Source organism: Nerophis ophidion, linkage group LG28, assembly GCF_033978795.1.
Source record: "Nerophis ophidion isolate RoL-2023_Sa linkage group LG28, RoL_Noph_v1.0, whole genome shotgun sequence".
NCBI lineage: Eukaryota > Metazoa > Chordata > Actinopteri > Syngnathiformes > Syngnathidae > Nerophis > Nerophis ophidion.
This window is the reverse complement of record NC_084638.1, coordinates 16,351,850-16,371,152: the sequence shown is the minus strand read 5'-3', so window position 1 is coordinate 16,371,152 and position 19,303 is coordinate 16,351,850. Positions and strand designations below refer to the sequence as shown.

The window sequence follows — 19,303 nt, the reverse complement described above, 5'->3', positions numbered from 1 at the left end:
AGTACTACTCAACGATACATACCGGTGATACTTTGTTTGGCATGAGATTCGAGCAGATGAACACGTTTGCAATCGTCACCGAACTAGCTTAAAGTAGACTCAAAGGAACTACTTGTTGTCTCCTGTTAACTTGGACATTACTGTAAACAAGGCAATGCCTCCTCCTGCTGTCTAAAGTAGGAAGTGCACCTCACTAATGAATTCCCAAGTGAACTTAAACACTGGTTTTACATATACCATAAATAAATTCAACAAACAAGACCGAACAATATATATATATATATATATATATATATATATATAAATGTTGTTAATATTTGTGGGAATGTATTTTATTCTATTTATTATCACAGTCAATTTTTCAAATATTTTCTTTACATGACTTTCAAGTATTTTACAGCTTACTTCATTCTAGACTAACTCAGCCTGGAGGATGTGTGTAATGTTATATATATACATATATATATATGCATAGATTATATATATATATATATATATATATATATATATATATATATATATATATATATATATATATATATATATATGCATAGATTAATAGATATAGTATATATAATGCCAAAGGAAATTTAAAAACAACATGAAAACCTTCCACATTCATTATAAAAACGGAATGAATTAATATATATATATTTTTTTTGCTTTCCTTATGTTACTGTCGTTTCAAAACATTGAGAAATATTTGAATATTTTTACGAAAAAAAGCTGTATGTCTTTCTTTTGAAAATTTGAAATGGACAAGAGTACTTTTATTTTCAAAGTAAGTAAATAGTATACAACAAAATAGTTTTACCGTCTGGTTGTAGTTATTTCTCTTGCGAGATCTGGAAAAGAGCTGGTTACTTGTTTCTCTCGCGAGATCTTACAACACTGCGCGCGAATTAAACACGGCGAGGATAAAGCAAGATGGCGTCTGACGGTGAAGACGTTATTGCAGTCGTCACAGTTCAGTGTTGTTAATCTGTGCCTCCATGTACACATATATGTCCTTTATTAGACTCTAGTAAATAGAGTAAACATCGTTAATAACTCTTTGCATCCGGTTATATTAGTCTGAGCGCACTTTGATGTTTCTCGAGCTAGCTTAGTTTGTTAGTTTAGCTTGTTAGCTGCTAACAAAGAGAGGCGGAAGTGATCAAAACACATCACTAAGTAGAGATCAAATGTGAGTGTAAAGTGTTGTGATTGTGTGAAAATGTGCGAAAGAACGATAGCAGAGTACGAGGAGGAACTTTGTCCAACAAAAGAGGAGAAGGAGCGACAACATCAAAAACATCAAGTTGTGTTACACAGAACAGGTTTGTTTACTTCTTACTCTCACATCTTTACTTACTTTATATTTCATTATTAACACTATTCTTTAATAGATTGTCTATAGGAAGATGAATTGTCATGTGAGGATGATGCACTGATTGTTTTACATTGTTCATAAAAACGAGACAGTTTCAGACACACAATATTTATGAGAGGTTGATGTTCCTCTCAGTTTGTAACAATGTGTATCAACATGTTTACACAAAACTCACACAGTCACCGGGGGAATATTCCACAGGGCAGGTTAAGTGCAAAGTCCTGAGTATGTAAAGCTTGAGAGTTTTACCTCCAAAAATAAGAAAGGTAAGACAAAGTCAGAGTCAGTTACCATGGTAACTGACGCTGTAAACCTAGCCTGCTAGATGGCAGGTCTGACAAGTTATATATGTGTGTCAAAGCTATACTGACCTGTTATTTCCTTCATATTGGTGCAGCCATTACCCTACTACAACACCTACTACACCCACCTACTCAGTGGCCTAGTGGTTAGAGTGTCCGCCCTGAGATCGGTAGGTTGTCAGTTCAAACCCCGATCCAGTCATACCAAAAACTATAAAAATGGGACCCGTTACCTCACTGCTTGGCACTCGGCATCAAGGGTTGGATTTGGGGGTTAAATCACCATTAAAATTATTCCCTGACGTGGCCACCGCTGCTGCTCACTGCTCCCTGCTCCCCTCACCTCCCAGGGGGTGATCAAGGGTGAATGGTCAAATGTAGAGAATAATCTCGCCACACCTAGTGTGTGTTTGACAATCATTGGTACTTTAACCTTCTAACGTAGCAGTGATTGTCAAAAAAACAAAGCCTCATCTAAAGATGACGTCTTGATCACATACCATCTCAAACCAATTGGCCGTTCATTATTAAGTGAAATGTCTTAAAGTTGCTTAAATTTCTCTTCAACCAAGGAACATTATGCACTATCCAGTTACTCTATTAATCGAAAACATTTCCAGTAGAACACTTAATTAATAACATTTTCAATAGCCACAGCCCATTATTTCATGTACGATTTAATATTTAGCATGTAGGAGTTAAAATGTGTTTTGTTTGTGTCCTGTAGACATCCATCAGCTGATTGAACACCAAAAAGAATGTCTGCCTCATCTGCAGGGGGACAGTTTCACTCTAGAGGATACACAGCCCTCATACTTTAAATGGGACGAGGTGGATCCACGGCCCCCTTGTTTTAAAGAGAAAGAGGAGGGAGAGTGTCTTGTAGGGCAGGAGGAGGCTGATTTCAGCAAGTTTCCACTGACTGTTGTCTCTGTGAAGACTGAAGAGCATGAAGACAAACCACCTGAGTCCTCACAGCTTCATCACAGTCCAAGTAAGCACAACATCCACATATCATCTAATACAATGTTTGTGACACATGTTCACCCAGGGGCCACATTTATGACTAAAGATGGAGATATATTTGCTTTTTAAAACCACCATTTAAAAATCAATCATCAACAGTGTAATTGCTGGGGTGTAACCATGTGACCTGGAGGCCGTCCTTCTTACTCACATGGTCAAATGAAGGCAAACATTCAATATGGCTACTGTTTATTTACCTTTAGCTGCACATATGTCAACATATTTCAAAGGTTTAGTGGTGAAGATAAGAGATGTATAGCAAGTATAATTTTTTTTAGTACTGGTTCCTAATTATGTTGTCCATGAGGTCCGTGAAGATTCAGGACTAACGACACAACTATTTGCATGTTTAATTCCAGGCGACTGACGTAACTATGACACATTGTCAAATTGAGTTCAGCTGCCGCTGCTACACATTACAATCAGCTTTGAATAATGACAAATAAGGAAGCAACAAAAGATTGATGTGTGTGTTATTAACAAGAAAATGACATAACTACATTTCACCTTGCACTGCACACATAGTTGACTTTTTTAAGACTACAAATAAACAGCTGCTGATAAAAGACCTTCCTGCTCTGAGATGTTACAGAACATCATGTTGGAGGTGTTCAACCTCTTGTGCTAATAGGAATGCTATTTAAAATGCCTTTTTTCCCTTTTTTATTTCCACAAATCACATGTAGTATAGATAAATACTGGTATTAATAAGGAATATTGATTAGGGTATCATAGCGATAAATTATTAACGATTTATATCCCTACTGAAGATACAAACCAGATATCTTAAAAGCGCTATCCATCCATCCATTTCCTACCGCTTATTCCCTTTTGGGGTCGCGGGGGGCGCTGGCGCCTATCTCAGCTACAATCGGGCGGCAGGTGGGGTACAACCTGGACAAGTCGCCACCTCATCGCAGGGCCAACACAGATAGACAGACAACATTCACACTCACATTCACACACTAGGGCCAATTTAGTGTTGCCAATCAACCTATCCCCAGGTCCATGTCTTTGGAAGTGGGAGGAAGCCGGAGTACCCGGAGGGAACCCACGCATTCACGGGGAGGACATGCAAACTCCACACAGAAAGATCCCGAGCCTGGATTTGAACCCAGGACTGCAGGACCTTCGTATTGTGAGGCAGACGCACTAACCCCTCTGCCACCGTGAAGCCCTCTTAAAAGCGCTATATAAATATAATTCACTTCACTTCTCATGTTATGTTGTTGTTCTATTTTCTAATTTCAAGGATAACTGCACTTTTTGAAATCATTCACAGTCCCTTTGTAAGTTAAAGTTAAGGTCCCAACGGTAGTGAAAATTATTCTCTGCATTTGACCCATCCCCAAGTTCACCCCCTGGGAGGTGAGGGCAGCGGAAGCTGCGCTCCGGAATCATTTGGTGATTCAACCCCCAACCCTTGATGCTGAGTGCCAAGCAAGGGTCCAGTATTTATAGTCTTTGGTATGACTCAGCCAGGGTTTGAACTCACAACTTTCTAGTCTCAGGGCAGACACTCTAACCACAAGGCCACTGCGCAGGCGAATGGTTAATGCATCCTCAATAGAAAATGAACCTTAGCAAAAGTTAACTCACAATTGAGTCATTGGTAGCCGCTCTATTCTGCCTATAAAGTGCTCTAAAAAACATCCTAAAACCCCCTTCAACATTTTAAATACACACTGTAAGTATATATGTAATGTAGTAAAATTCTTAATAACATGTCATATTTACATATCTTGCTCATTTTAAGCATACAATGTCTGCTCTCACTGGGATGCCGACTGATGGGATGTTCATATATTCCCGTTTGGATGAAGAATTCATCCTCGGAAATGGTTAAAAAGGGTGGGTGCAAAAGAGCATATTATCGTGTCTTTCTTGCCATCACCAGGTCTAAGTTGGATGTCAAAGTTGACCAAGTTCTCCGGTTTATGTGGGCATTACACTACAGGCACTTCTCGCTCTTTCCTGTGTCTCCTTCTCACAGACATGCGCACCTTCTTACATACGTCACATACTGTCACGTCATACGTCACATAAGTATACGCCCTCGCGGTGCAGAGAGGTAGCAGCATGGGTAACGTTAGCTGTGATGCTAGCAGAGCCGTGCAAGTGGTGATAGGAGAGAAATAATTTAGAATTAATTCCCAAGAAAAACAGCAGGGGGTCCATCGTCTGACGGTGGTTTGGCTTCAAGTGGGAATATGTCGAACAGACAACCGTAATTTGTCAACTGTTGGCCAAAAGCGTTGCTACAAAAATGGCATTACTGCTTATATGTAGCATCATTTGAAAAGTCACCTGCTACAGAATGAAGAGCGCATACTCCGCATGTCAACATCTCCATTTGGTGCCACACGCCCACACCATCAAAATGCCGAGGTAAGCATTTCCAGATCAACACCGTATGAACAAAACAGTCAACAACAGAATTGAATAACGTCCGTAGTAACCTACCACATAGCGAAGGACAAACACTATTTGATTTCATACTATGCAGCTCATTTTTAATCGACACTTAAAATGTTTCTGACAATCTTGGACTTCCTGTTTTGGAATCGACATGAATGTTTGTGCCATTGTTTAATAACTGTAAATACAGTTTTGGTCAATTGACTTAGTTGTGATTTCCTTCTCTGCATTAAAGTTTAAAAGTAGCATATATTAATGCAGTATGAACAAGAATGTTTTAATGTAGACACATAGAATCATCTTACTGCTGTGATTATATGCATCAAGTGTTCATTCAAGGCTAAGACAAAATATCGAGATATATATGTTGTATCGCGATATGGCCTAAAAATATTGAGATATTAAAAAAAGGCCATATCGCCCAGCCCTACTGGAAATTATGTAATACTTTTCTGCAAATTTTAGCAACCAAATTAGGAGCATGTGTATCCTGTTTTAAAATAGTTCTATTAGTAATTCAATATGAAATAATATATGGCAAAATAAATTTTAAAGTTAAAGTACCAATGATTGTCACACACACACTAGGTGTGGTGAAATTGGTCCTCTGCATTTCACCCCATCCCTTTGATCACCCCCTGGGAAGTGAGGGGAGCAGTGGGCAGCAACGGTGCCGCGCCCAGGAATCATTTATGTTGATTTAACCCCCAAATCCTACCCTTGATGCCAAGCAGGGAGGTAACGGGTCCCATTTTTATAGTCTTTGGTATGACTCGGCCGGGGTTTGAACTCACAACCTACCGATCTCAGGGCGGACACTCTAACCACTAGGCATATCGTCTATCCATAATAAAAAGTCCTGTCGTCCTGGTTTGTGTTTATTTACCTGTAAATAATGTTGTAGGTTTGTGCGTCACCGAGATTTCAAGACAGTTCATACGATAACTTGTTTTTCCCAAGTGCATGTAAAAGTAGTGAGCGGATTGTGTGACTGACCAGAGATGGTGTGTTTTTCTTGCAGACGTATGTGAAGAAAATCTTCACCCTGAGCAACAGAAGTGGAGCTTCAGGATGCGAATGGAGGAGCCACAGCCTTCCCACATTAAGAAGGAAGAAGAATACCACCTGATCCCCCATTTTAAAAAGGAAGAGGAGGACCCACTGACACCCCATTTTAAAGAGGAAGAGGAAGACCCACTGACACCCCATTTTAAAGAGGAAGAGGAGGACTCACTGACACCCCATTTTAAAGAGGAAGTGGTGGATCCACTGGGAACTCACATTAAGGAGGAAGAGGAGGAACACCGCATCAGTCAGCAGGGAGACCATCTTGAAGGACTGGAGGAAGTTGATGTCATCAAGATGCCAGTGACTGGTGTCCCTGTGAAGAGTGAAAATGATGAGGTCAAAGGTGAAAGTGAGGAGAAGAGAGAGGCAGAGCCTCCAAACAGCAGCTCAACACAACACATGACAACAGAAGCTGATGGAGACCACTGTGGAGGATCACAAGCAGACAAGCTCTTAGCTCCACTATCAGATAGTGAGGACACAACGTCACACTCTCCTGACACTGATGATGAAGACTCTAAAGATGATAAGACATGTCACACTGACAACACTCACTTCACATGTTCTCTCTGTGACAAAACTTTTAAATCTCCTAGTAAATTGAAAAGACACACGAGAACACACACTGGAGAAAAACCTTTTTTATGTTCAATCTGCGGTAAAGATTTTACTCATAGGCACGACTTGAAAATACATATGAGAATACACACTGGAGGAAAACCGTTTTCCTGCTCAGAATGTGGTAAAAGTTTTGTAAGAAATCAAAGTTTAAAAGCACACATGAGAACACACACTGGAGAAAAACCTTTTTCTTGCTCGGAATGTGGTAAAAGTTTTGTAAGAAATCAACGTTTAAATGTACACATGAGAACACACACTGGAGAAAAACGTTTTTCATGTTCAATCTGCGTTAAAGATTTTACTCAGATGCACCATTTGAAAGTACACATGAGAACACACACTGGAGAACAACCTTTTTCATGTTCAATCTGCGGTAAATATTTTGCTCGAAGGCACTATTTGAAAAAACATATGAGTACACACACTGGTGAAAAACCTTATACATGTTCAGTATGTTGTAAAAGTTTTATACAAAGTATGCATTTGAAAAGACACTTGAGAATTCACACTGGAGAAAAAACATTTTCATGTTCAATCTGCAGTAAGGATTTTACTCAAAAGCACCATTTGAAAGTACACATGAGAACACACACTGGAGAAAAACCTTAAACTTATTCAGTATGTTTGTAAAAGTTTTATACAATGTCCACATTTTAAAATACACATGAGAACACACACAGGAGAAAAAGTGTTGAGTTGCAGTGAGTGTGGTGAAAGATTCTCTTATAAGTACCAGTGTAAGAAACACAAGTGTGCTGGTGAGAACAGCAGCAGCAAATGAAACTGCAGAATCTGAAATAAACTTTCAAGACTTTAACCTTGACATTCTAACATCAGCACATATAACATGTGTGACATCATTATTGTGTGTGTATGATTCTAACATTTATAGATTAGACACTTCAGATTAGTGCTTTTATTTCAGTCAAGTACATTAGTTAATATACACATTTGTGTACTTTAAAATGAACGGAACAATTTGACTGAAAGGGTGAGAATAAACTGTACATCAAATATGTTACATTCAATAAACATTTAATGTGTATATATTCATATTTCACTTTTATACATACTCATAATAGTGTTTTAAATATGTTTTTGTAATAATTACATGTTACATATTTTATTTTCTAATAGTAGATGATTCCATAGATTAACTCCTTTATATGATATACATATTTGTATATCATATATACATAAATGTTCATACATTTGCTTTTGAGTACACATAAATCCCTCTTAGTTCATATTTAATGGTTCACAATTTAAACATCTTCTGGACCACTTCTGGAAGCTTATTATTATTTACTTTATACATCATTTGAGCAGGTGTCTTATACAAGATTATTTACTTTTAAAACGTGTGACTATGAATAATTTGTTGGTTGTCTATAATCATTTCTATTAATAATCTTTCCTACTTTCTTGTGTAATATGAATATTGTTGTGTGAATGTTTAAATTTTTGTCCTCAGACATTTATGCAATAAATAATGTATGCTTCAGCTAAAGTTGGGTACAATAATTGTAGTTAATATTTGTAAGTACGTATTTTATTGTAGTTATTATTCCACTCCCTTTTTTAATGTTTTCTTTATATTTCTTACATGTAGTGTCCAGCTTACTTCATCATCTATAATGACTCCTAAACATGTGATTACACTTACTCCTTTCATTTCAATATTATCCATCATAATTTGTGTTTCACATTTTTACAATCTCAAAAATTGATGCAGGTGCTGGTCATATTATTAGAATATCATGAAAAAGTTGATTTATTTCATTAATTCCATTTAGAAAGTAAAACTTGTAGAATGTATACATTCATTCCAAACAGACGGATACATTTCAAGTGTTTTTTGCCAAAAAGGAGATGATTATAGCTGACAACCAATGAAAACCCTAAATTCAACATCTCAGAAAATTAGAATATGATGAAAATGTCAGATATTGAAGACACCTGGTGCCACACTCTAATTAGCTAACTAACTCAAAATACCTGGAAAAGCCTTTAAATGGTCTCTCGTTTTGATTCTGTGTGACACACAATCATGGGGAAGAAAGCTGACTTGACAACTGTCCAAAAGATGACCATTGATACTTTAAAGAAGGAGGGCAAGACACAAGAGGTCATTGCCAAAGAGGTTGGATGTTCCCAGAGCTCTGTGTCCAAGCACATTAATAGAGAGGCGAAGGGAAGACAAATATGTGGTAGAAAAAAGTGTACAAGCAAGAGGGATAACCGCGCCCTGGAGAGGATTGTCAAACAAAACTGATTAAAAAATGTGGGGAGATCCACAAAGAGTGGACTGCAGCTGGAGTCAGTGCTTCAAGAACCACCACGCACCGACGTATGCAAGATATGGGCTTTAGCTGTCGCATTCCTTGTGGAAAGCCACTCTTGAATAAGAGACAACGTAAAAAGCGTCTCGCATGGGCTCAAGATAAAAAGGACTGGACAGCTGCTGAATGGTCCAACGTTTTTTTTTTTACAGATGAAAGTACATTTTGTATCTCCTTTGGAAATCAAGGTCCCAGAGTCTGGAGGAAGACAGGAGAAGCACAGAATCCACGTTGCCTGAAGTCCAGTGTCAAATTTCCACAATCGGTAATGGTCTGGGGTGCCATGTCATCTGCTGGTGTTGGTCCACTGTGTTTCCTGAGGTCTAGGGTCAATGCAGCAGTCTACCAGGAAGTTTTAGAACACTTTATGCTGCCTGCCGCGGACCAATTTTATGGAGGTGAAGATTTCATTTTCCAACATGACTTGGCACCTGCACACAGTGCCAAATCTACCAGTACCTGGTTTAAGGACCATGGTATCCCTGTTCTTGATTGGCCTGCAAACTCCCCTGACCTTAACCCCATAGAAAAGCGATGGGGTATTGTGAAGCGGAAGATGCCAAATGCCAGACCCAACAATGCTGAAGAGCTGAAGGCCACTATTGAAGCAACCTGGGTTCTCATAACACCTGAGGAGTGCAACAGACTGGTGGACTCCATGCCACGCCGTATTTCTGCAGCAATTCAGGCAAAAGGAGCTGCAACTACGTATTGATTGCCGTACATGCTGAAACTTTCCATGTTCATACTTTTCAGTTGGCCCACATTTCTAAAAAATATTTTTTGGTACTAGTTGTAACTAATATTTTAATTTTCTGAGATTCTGAATTTGGGATTTTCAGTAATTGTCAGTACTAATCATCAAAAGTTTAAGAAATGAACATTTCAAATATATCACTATGTGTGTAATGAATTGATATAATATGTAAGTTTCATGTTCTGAATATAATTACTGAAATAAATCAGCTTTTCCATGATATTCTAATAATATGAACAGCACCTGTATATAAAACGACATATATGTGCACATGTATGCACTGATTACAAATACAGGACGACATTGCCCACGTTTAGACTTTCTCCATCTAATGCCATCTTGCATTTTCCTCGTTCTTCTTCTTCTTTCTATTTCCAACAGACAAGTAGAACATCTTAGGTGTAATGCTGCCCTCCACAGGCTTTTAATAGGATTTCATCCTTATGTCCTATGACCCACACTACATTCTACAATCTGGTAGGTGGCAGTATGAACTTTTAAAGTCATAGCTGCAAACTGCCAGTAAGAAAAAGAAGTAATAGAGCTGGTTGCTTGCTTCTCTCGCGAGATCTGACAACATGTTTGAATAGAACAATTGACAGGTTGACATCATCCAAACAAACCAAGTCATCTTCAATTCATCTCAACATTACACACATCTTCCAGGCTGAGTTAGTCCAGATTATGAAGTAAGCTGGAAACTACATGAAAGTCATCTAAAGAAAACATTTAAAAAATTGACTGCGATAATAAATAGAATAAAATACATACCCACAAATAATAACTACATTTATTTTAACCAACTTTAGTTGAAGCATACATAGTTTATTGCATAAAGGTCTGGGGACAGACATATAAAACAATCACACAACAATATTCATATTACACAAGAGAGAAGAGTAATAAAAATAATTCATAGAATGGATTATAGAGACCCAACAAATGATTCAAAAGTTACACATTTTAAAATTGTATACAAGACAACTGTTCAAATGATGTATAAAGTAAATAATAATATGCTTGAGCAGTTGTGTCCTTGGGCAAGACACTTTACCCACATGCTCCCAGTGCCACCCACATTGGTTTAAATGTAACTTAGATATTGGGTTCACTATGTAAAGTGCTTTGAGTCATTAGAGAAAGGCGCTATATAAATATAATTCACTTCACACTTCCAGAAGTGGTCCAGAAGATGTTTCAGATGTGAACCAGTAAATATGAACTAAGAGGGATTTATGTGTACTCAAAAGCAAAGGTATAAACTCATGTAAAACAAATACGTACATCATATGAAGGAGTGCATCTATGGAATCATCTACAATTAGAAAACAAACTATGTAAAACGTCATCATTTAAAAAAACATATCAAACACTATTATGAATAAGTACAAGAGTGAATTATGACTATATACACATAAAATGTTTATTTTATGTAACATATTTTATGTACTGTTTATTCTCACCCTTTCAGTCAAATTGTTCTGTTCATTTTAAAGTACACAAATGTGTATATTAACTCATGTACTTGACTGAAATAAAAGCACTAATCTGAAGTGTCTAATCTATAAATGTTAGAATCTCAGGGTTGTACTTGTATAGCGCTTTTCTACCTTCAAGGTACTCAAAACGCTTTGACACTACTTCCACATTTACCCATTCACACACACATTCCCACACTGATGGAGGGAGCTGCCATGGAAGGCGCCAACCAGCACCCATCAGGAGCAAGGGTGAAGTGTCTTGCTCAGGACACAATGGACGTGACGAGTTTTGGTTCTAGGTGGGATTTGAACCAGTGACCCTCGGGTTGCGCACGGCCACTCTCCCGTTGCGCCACGCCGTCCCTTATCATATTAACAAGATTGTGTTACACACACAACAATGATGTCACACATGTTTTATGTGCTGATGTTGTTAGAAAGTCAAATTTAAAAGTTTTGACGGTTTATTTCAAATCCTGCATCTTTATTTGCTGCTGCTGTTCTCACCAGCACACTTGTGTTTCTTACACTGGTACTTAGAAGAGAATCTTTCACCACACACACTGCAACTCAACACTTTCTCACCTGTGTGTGTTCTCATGTGTACTGTAAAATATTTTTTGTGACAAAAGCTTTTGTTGCAGCTTGAACAGGAGTATGGTTTTTCACCAGAGTGCTTTATCATGTGTATTTTTAATTGTTGTCTTTCTATATAACTTTTTCCACATACTGAACATGTAAACGGTTTTTCTCCAGTGTGTGTTCTCATGTGTACTTTTAAACTTCGATTTATTACAAAGCTTTTACCACATTCTGAGCAGTAAAAAGGTTTTTCTCCAGTGTGTATTCTCATGTGTGCTTTGAAATGGGGCTTTTGAGTAAAATCTTTACCGCAAATTGAACATGAAAAAGGCTTTTCTCCCGTGTGTGTTCTCATGTGTACTTTAACATTTTTATTAAATACAAAACTTTTACCACATTCTGAGCAGGAAAAAGGTTTTTCTCCAGTGTGTATTCTCATGTGTGTTTTCAAATATTGCCTTTGAGTAAAATTTTTACCACAGATTGAACATGAAAAAGGTTTTCCTCCTGTGTGTATTGTCATGTGTGATTTCAAATTTCGCCTATGAGTAAAATTTTTACCACAGATTAAACATGAAAAACTTTTTTCTCCAGTGTGTATTGTCATGTGTGTTTTCCAACTTTGCCTTTCAGTAAAATTTTTACCACAGATTGAACATGAAAAAGGTTTTTCTCCAGTGTGTGTTCTCATGTGTATTTTTAAACTTCGATTTATCCCAAAACTTTTACCACATTCTGAGCAGGAAAAAGGCTTTTCTCCAGTGTGTATTCTCATGTGGGTTTTCAAATGTGGCCTTTGAGTAAAATCTTTACCGCAGATTGCACATGAAAAAGGTTTTTCTCCAGTGTGTATGCTCATGTGTTCTTTCATCATTTCTTTTAGTCTAAAATCTCTACCACATTCTGTGCATGAAAAGGGTTTTTCTCCAGTGTGTGTTCTCATGTGTCTTTTCAAATCACTAGGATATTTAAAAGTTTTGTCACAGAGAGAACATGTGTTGTCAGTGTGACATGTCTTATCATCTTTAGAGTCTTCACCATCAGTGTCAGGAGAGTGTGACGTTGTGTCCTCACTATCTGATAGTGGAGCTAAGAGCTTGTCTGCTTGTGATCCTCCACAGTGGTCTCCATCAGCTTCTGTTGTCATGTGTTGTGTTGAGCTGCTGCTTGGAGGCTCCCCCCCTCCCCTCTCCTCACTTTCACCTTTGACCTCATCATCTTCACTCTTCACAGGGACACCAGTCACTGGCATCTTGGTGACATCAACCTCCTCCAGTCCTTCTAGATGCTCTCCCTGCTGACTGATGCTGTGTTCTTTCTCTTCCTCTTTAATGTGAGGGGTCAGTGGGTCCTCCTCTTCGTCCTTAATGTGAGGGGTCAGCGGATCCACCTCTTCCTCCTTATTGTGAGGGGTCAGCGGATCCACCTCTTCCTCCTTATTGTGAGGGGTCAGTGGATCCACCAATTTCTCTTGAAAAAGGGGTGTCAGTGGGTCCTCCTCTTCTTCAAAATCGGCTGTCAGTGGGTCCTCCTCTTCCTCTTTAAAATGGGGGGTAGGTTGATCCATCTCTTCCTCCTTAATGTGAGGGCTCAGTGGATCCACCGCTTCCTCTTTAAATTGGGGTTTCAGTGGGTCCTCCTCTTCCTCTTTAAGATGGGGAATCGGTGGGTATTCCTCTTCCTTCTTAATGTGGGAGGGCTGTGGCTCCTCCGTCTGCATCCTGAAGCTCCACTTCTGTTGTTCAGGGTGAAGATGTTCTTCACAGACGTCTGCAAGACAAACACACCATCTCAGCTCAGTCACACAATGCATTCAGTACGTTTACATGCACTTAGGAAAAACAACTTATCGAATGAACTGTCTTGAAATCTCAGTGACGCACAGACACGCTGCTCTTTACATTATTCACAGGAAAAGAAACAAAAACCATGATGACAGGACTTTTTAGTATGGATGAACAATCCCCCATCCATCCATTTCCTACCACTTATTCCCTTTTGGGGTTGCGGGGGGCGCTGGCGCCTATCTCAGCTACAATCGGGCGGAAGGCGGGGTACACCCTGGACAAGTCGCCACCTCATCGCAGGGCCAACACAGATAGACAGACAACATTCACACTCACATTCACACACTAGGGCCAATTTAGTGTTGCCAATCAACCTATCCCCAGGTGCATGTCTTTGGAAATGGGAGGAAGCCGGAGTACCCGGAGGGAACCCACGCATTCACGGGGAGGACATGCATTGAACCCAGGATTTGAACCCAGGACTGCAGGACCTTTGTTTTGTGAGACAGACGCACTAACCCCTCTGCCACCGTGAAGCCCCAATATGGTTTAAAATAGATTTTGCAAAATTTTATTTCATATATAATTACTAATAGAACCATTTTAAAACAGGCTACACAGGCTCCTACTTTAGTTGCTGAAATATGCAGTAAAATATTACATAATTTCCAGTATCATTTTCTCAAATAAAGTAACCAGATGTTAATAGTAAATAAACAAGTACATTAATAATAATTGTTTCGACAAAATAATACAATGAGAAATGACACAATATCATCCATCCATTTTCTATCGCTTATTCCCTTTGAGGTTGCGGGGGGGCGCTGGTGCCTATTTGAGCTACAATCGGACAGAAGGCGGTGTACACCCTGGACAAGTTGCCACCTCATCGCAGATTACACAATATGTTACTGCATATGTCAGCTTCCAAATTAGGAGCTTTTGTAACCCACTTTGAAATTATTCTATTATCAATCATATATCAGATTATACATCATGACATATATTGTTTTAAGGATATAGATTTGAGGTCATATCGCCCATACTAAAAATTGGTTGGCCTAGTATTTTGTTTGGCCACCAAATATATTTATTTTTTATATTCTTCAGATGTGTGTGTATGATTAAAATGTTGTACTGCTGTTCTACATCACGTGGAATAGTCATGGGGATGGTGTGCTTTTAACTAAGGGTGTGACGATACGGTCAGCTCACCAAAGGCTCCTCGATATTGGCTTTAGGAGAATGAGACGATATTTTGGTGGTTAACATGATTCTTACACATATGTGTACTTCATGTGTATATGAAATGTACTTTCCCTTGTGTGCTTAGTTTTACTGTAACTTCATTGTGGATAATATCTATAAACAACATAATCTTTAATTTGAAGGATTGTTTACTTATCTGACAAATTCAAAGGAAACTGAACTTTTTTTAAATGTTGCCTATCATTCACAATCCTTATGCAAGACATATGTTTTTAATTTTTATGAATTTTGTTTAGTAAATAAACATGAGCAAAAATCAGCTAACATTGGAGTCAATAGGAGCTCCTCTATTAGACCCACAAAGTCCTCAAAAAAAACATCCAAAAACTGCCAACAATACTACATTTACATTTTGTGACCTGAATATTAACCAAGTATTAGTGATATTGTTATTATAAGCTCTAACGTTAAGGACCTATTTTTAGCGGCGCATTGATCACAGAAGTAACTAGCTTATGCTGCTATATTGACATACTGAGCTGCTTTCTCGCCTCCAAGATGGTGAAAGCTAATTCTAGATTATATATCATGCTTCTCACTAATGTAGTAGAAGGTTGTGGACATAAACCGCGAACTTGGTCAACTTTGACATCCAACTTAGACCTGGTGATGGCAAGAAAGATGCAAAATTACGCTCTTTTGCACCCACCCCTTTTTAACCCTTTTTGTGATGATTAATTCTTCATCTAAACGGGAAGATATGAACACCCCATCAGTCGGCATCCCAGTGAGAGCAGACATTGTATGCTTAAAATTAGCAAGATATGTAAATATGACATGTTATTAAGAATGTTACTACATTACATATATATTTACAGTATGTATTTAAAATGTTGAAGGGGGTTTTAGGATGTTGTTTAGAGCACTTTATAGGCAGAATAGAGCGGCTACCAATGACGTAATTGTTATTTAACTTTTGCAAAGGTTTATTTTCTATTGAGGATGCATTAACCATCGACCTGCTCAGTGGCCTTGTGGTTAGAGCGTCTGCCCTGAGACTGGAAAGTCTTGATTTTAAATCCTGGCCGGGTCATACCAAAGACTATAGAAATGGGACCAATTGCCTCCTTGCTTGGTACTCAGCATCAAGGGTTGGGGGTTAAATCACCAAATGATTCCCGAGCGCGGCCTCCGCTGCCCTCACCTCCCAGGGGTTAAACTTGGGGATGGGTCAAATGCAGAGGATAATTTCACCACACCTAGTGTGTGACTACTGTTGGGACTTTAACTTTAACTTACATAGGGACTGAGAATGATTCCAAAAAGTGCAGTTCCACTTTAAATTAGAAAATAGAACAACACGATATCATGTGAAGTGTATTATATTTATATAGCACTTTTCTCTAATGACTCAAAGCGCTTTACATAGTGAAACCCAATATCTAAGTTACATTTAAACCAATGTGGGTGGCACTGGGAGCATGTGGGTAAAGTGTCTTGCCCAAGGACACAACTGCTCGGATGGCAGAAGCTGGGATCGAACCAGGAACCCTCAAGTTGCTGGCACGGCTACTCCACCCAACCGAGCTATACCGCCCCAAGTAACAAGAACAGAATATATTAATAATAAAATGCCTCATAGCAAATATGATGAATTCATCTTAATACTGTCCTTTTTTCAGGCTTTCCCTTTTAAAGGGTCTGGTTAAAGTGAGGAGACTATAATTTAGGAAAACTATTTATTTACAAATGGACTAAGATAAGTCACTCATTTTTACAGGTAGCTAAAGTGGGGATATAATTAAGATAATGAAAAATAGAGTGGTTAAGAAATGTTTAATATAGATTAGAATATGCCGTGCAACTAATCATATGTCCTGAGTTCCAGTTGAAACTGGGTGCAAGTTCATGCCCACGCACATACACTCTTATCGCCCACATTCTTGCCACTGTTCACATGGCTTCTTGGCCGAGGTCTGAAGGACAACACCAGATATGAAGTCGAAGACCAGGGAGAAAAAAATCACCAGTCAATATCTCACAGAAAGAACCTTACTGGTGTTACCTGACGGCACGACCACCAAGCTGCGACACCACCACAAAGGCTCCTCCATGCTCGTGCTAGTACCACCTGGCTTGGTAGGCTCGTACCCGCCTACCAAGCCAAAGACTTAGGTCCAATGACGAAACAGGGCGTAGCTGCCGCTGATTGGACCGACACGCAAATACCACATTTTCAACACTCCTCGTTGTCGGTTTAAAACATAGCTATGGGCTGCACTTTGGACACACCTGCTGTAGGCTACGAGGAGCTAGCCGCTACACAACAGCTAAGCTAAAACAGAACATTTAAGCAAATCAAATAATTATAGTTGCCTAATGCGTACACAAAGTCTCCAAAACAGAAGTCTGATAGAAAGTATCTAGTAACAAACGTGTCCGCATCGTTCAACATTTTGCGGCATGAGCTTGACTTCATGAATTATTGTGGCCACTAGGTGTTGTGAAAGATCAAATTAAACAATTGCAAAATCATCTGTCATAAGGTTAGTGTTTTTTTTATATTTGTGTCAATATGTATAAGCATCATCAGCCTTCCCGGGAATGTCTATTCAGGTGTACTGGAGAAGAGTTTATGCCGGATAGTCGAACTTCGGATTCAGGAGGAACAGTGTGGTTTTGGTCCTGGTCGTGGAACTGTGGACCAGGTCTATACTCTCGGCAGGGTCTTTGAGGGTGCATAGGAGTTTACCCAACCAGTCTACTTGTGCTTTGTGGACTTGGAGAAGGCATTCGACCGTGTCCCTCGGGAAGTCCTGTGGGGAGTGCTCAGAGAGTATGGGGTATCGGACTGTCTGATTGTGGCAGTCCACTCCCTGTATGATCAGTGTCAGAGCTTGGTCCGCATTGCCGGCAGTAAGTCGGACACGTTTCCGGTGAGGGTTGGACTCCACTAAGGCACTGATACTGTTCATAACTTTTATGGACAGAATTTTTAGGCGCAGTCAAGGCCTTGAGGGGATCCGGTTTATGTGGCTGCAGGATTAAGTCTCTGCTTTTTGCAGATGATGTGGTCCTGATGGTTTCAACTGGCCAGGATCTTCAGCTCTCACTGGATTGGTTCGCAACCGAATGTGAAGCGACTGGGATGAGAATCAGCACCTCCAAGTCCGAGTCCTAGGTTCTCGTCTGGAAAAGGGTAGAGTTCCCTGCTCCAAGTTGAGGAGTTTAAGTACCTAGGAGTCTGGTTCACAAGTGAGGGAAGAGTGGATTGTGAGTTTGACAGGCGGATCGGTGCGGCGTTTGCAGTAATGCGGACGCCGTATCGATCCGTTGCGGTGAAGAAGGCGCTGAGCCGGAAGGCAAAGCTCTCAGTTTACCGGTCGATCTACGTTCCCATCCTCAACTATGGTCATGAGCGTTGGGTCATGACCGAAAGGACAAGATCACGGGTACAAGCGGCCGAAATTAGTTTCCTCCGTTGGGTGGTGGGGCTCTCCCTTAAAGATAGGGTGAGAAGCTCTGCCATCCAGGCGGAACTCAAAGTAAAGCCGCAGCTCCTTCACATTGAGAGGAACCATATGAGGAGATTTGGGCATTTGGTCAGGATGTCACCCAAACGCCTCCCTAGGGAGGTGTTTAGGGCACGTCCGACTGGTAGGAGGCCACGGGGAAGACCCAGGACACGTTGGGTGGACTACCGTATTTCCTTGAATTGCCACCGGGACGCTAATTAATTTAAAACCTCTTCTCACTCTTGCGCTTGCCAAAGGCATGCGGTAAAAGTAAGCATGCGCTAATAATTTTAAAACCTCTTCTCACTTCGGCACATACCAAAGGTATGCAGTAAAAATTTGAGTGTGATGTATGCTTGGACCTTAAATCCTACTGAATAGCTCTTAATCTTCTTCCCTTTATGCAATTTCAAATTACCGGTATTGATATCAGCCTCCTCCATTTTGAAAATGATGACAGGGGAAGTGTCACTCGTGACTTCACGAGTTTGACCTGGCGGTAATACTAAGCATGCGCTAATTATTTTGCGAAGCGAGTTTGCTCGGGCAGTAATTCAAGGCAGGCGCATACTACATGCCCTGTGGCAATTCAAGGAAATACGGTATGTCTCCCGGCTGGCCTGGGAACACCTCGGGATCCCCCGGGAAGAGCTGGACTAAATGGCTCGGCAGAGGAAAGGCTGTGCTTCCCTGCTTAGCCTGCAGCCTCCGCGACCCGGCCTCGGATGAGCAGAAGAAGATGGATGGATGTGTAACACAACTTGATGTTTCTTGAAAACAGCGTCCAGTAATTGATGTTATCGCTCCTTCTCCTCTTTTGTTG

General features: G+C 39.7%; 2 protein-coding genes across 3 annotated transcripts in view; one reads left to right on the top strand and one right to left on the bottom strand.

Moving 5' to 3' along the window:
• Positions 1–903: 903 nt before the first annotated feature.
• Positions 904–7,643, top strand: LOC133545316 (oocyte zinc finger protein XlCOF22-like). The gene is made up of 3 exons (XM_061890774.1): positions 904–1,319; positions 2,402–2,668; positions 6,140–7,643. Exons 1-3 carry the CDS (start codon positions 1,217–1,219, stop codon positions 7,414–7,416), a joined length of 1,647 nt encoding a protein of 548 aa, XP_061746758.1. The 5' UTR covers positions 904–1,216; the 3' UTR covers positions 7,417–7,643.
• Positions 7,644–10,682: 3,039 nt separating this feature from the next.
• Positions 10,683–19,303, bottom strand: part of LOC133545305 (gastrula zinc finger protein XlCGF26.1-like) — a 371,250-nt gene continuing 362,629 nt past the window's right edge. For both annotated transcript variants that reach the window (XM_061890750.1, XM_061890749.1), the window contains exon 2: positions 10,683–13,739. In XM_061890750.1, coding sequence (XP_061746734.1) covers positions 11,872–13,689 — 1,818 coding nt within the window. In that variant the 5' untranslated portion in view covers positions 13,690–13,739 and the 3' untranslated portion in view covers positions 10,683–11,871. The remainder of the gene's footprint in view (positions 13,740–19,303) is intronic.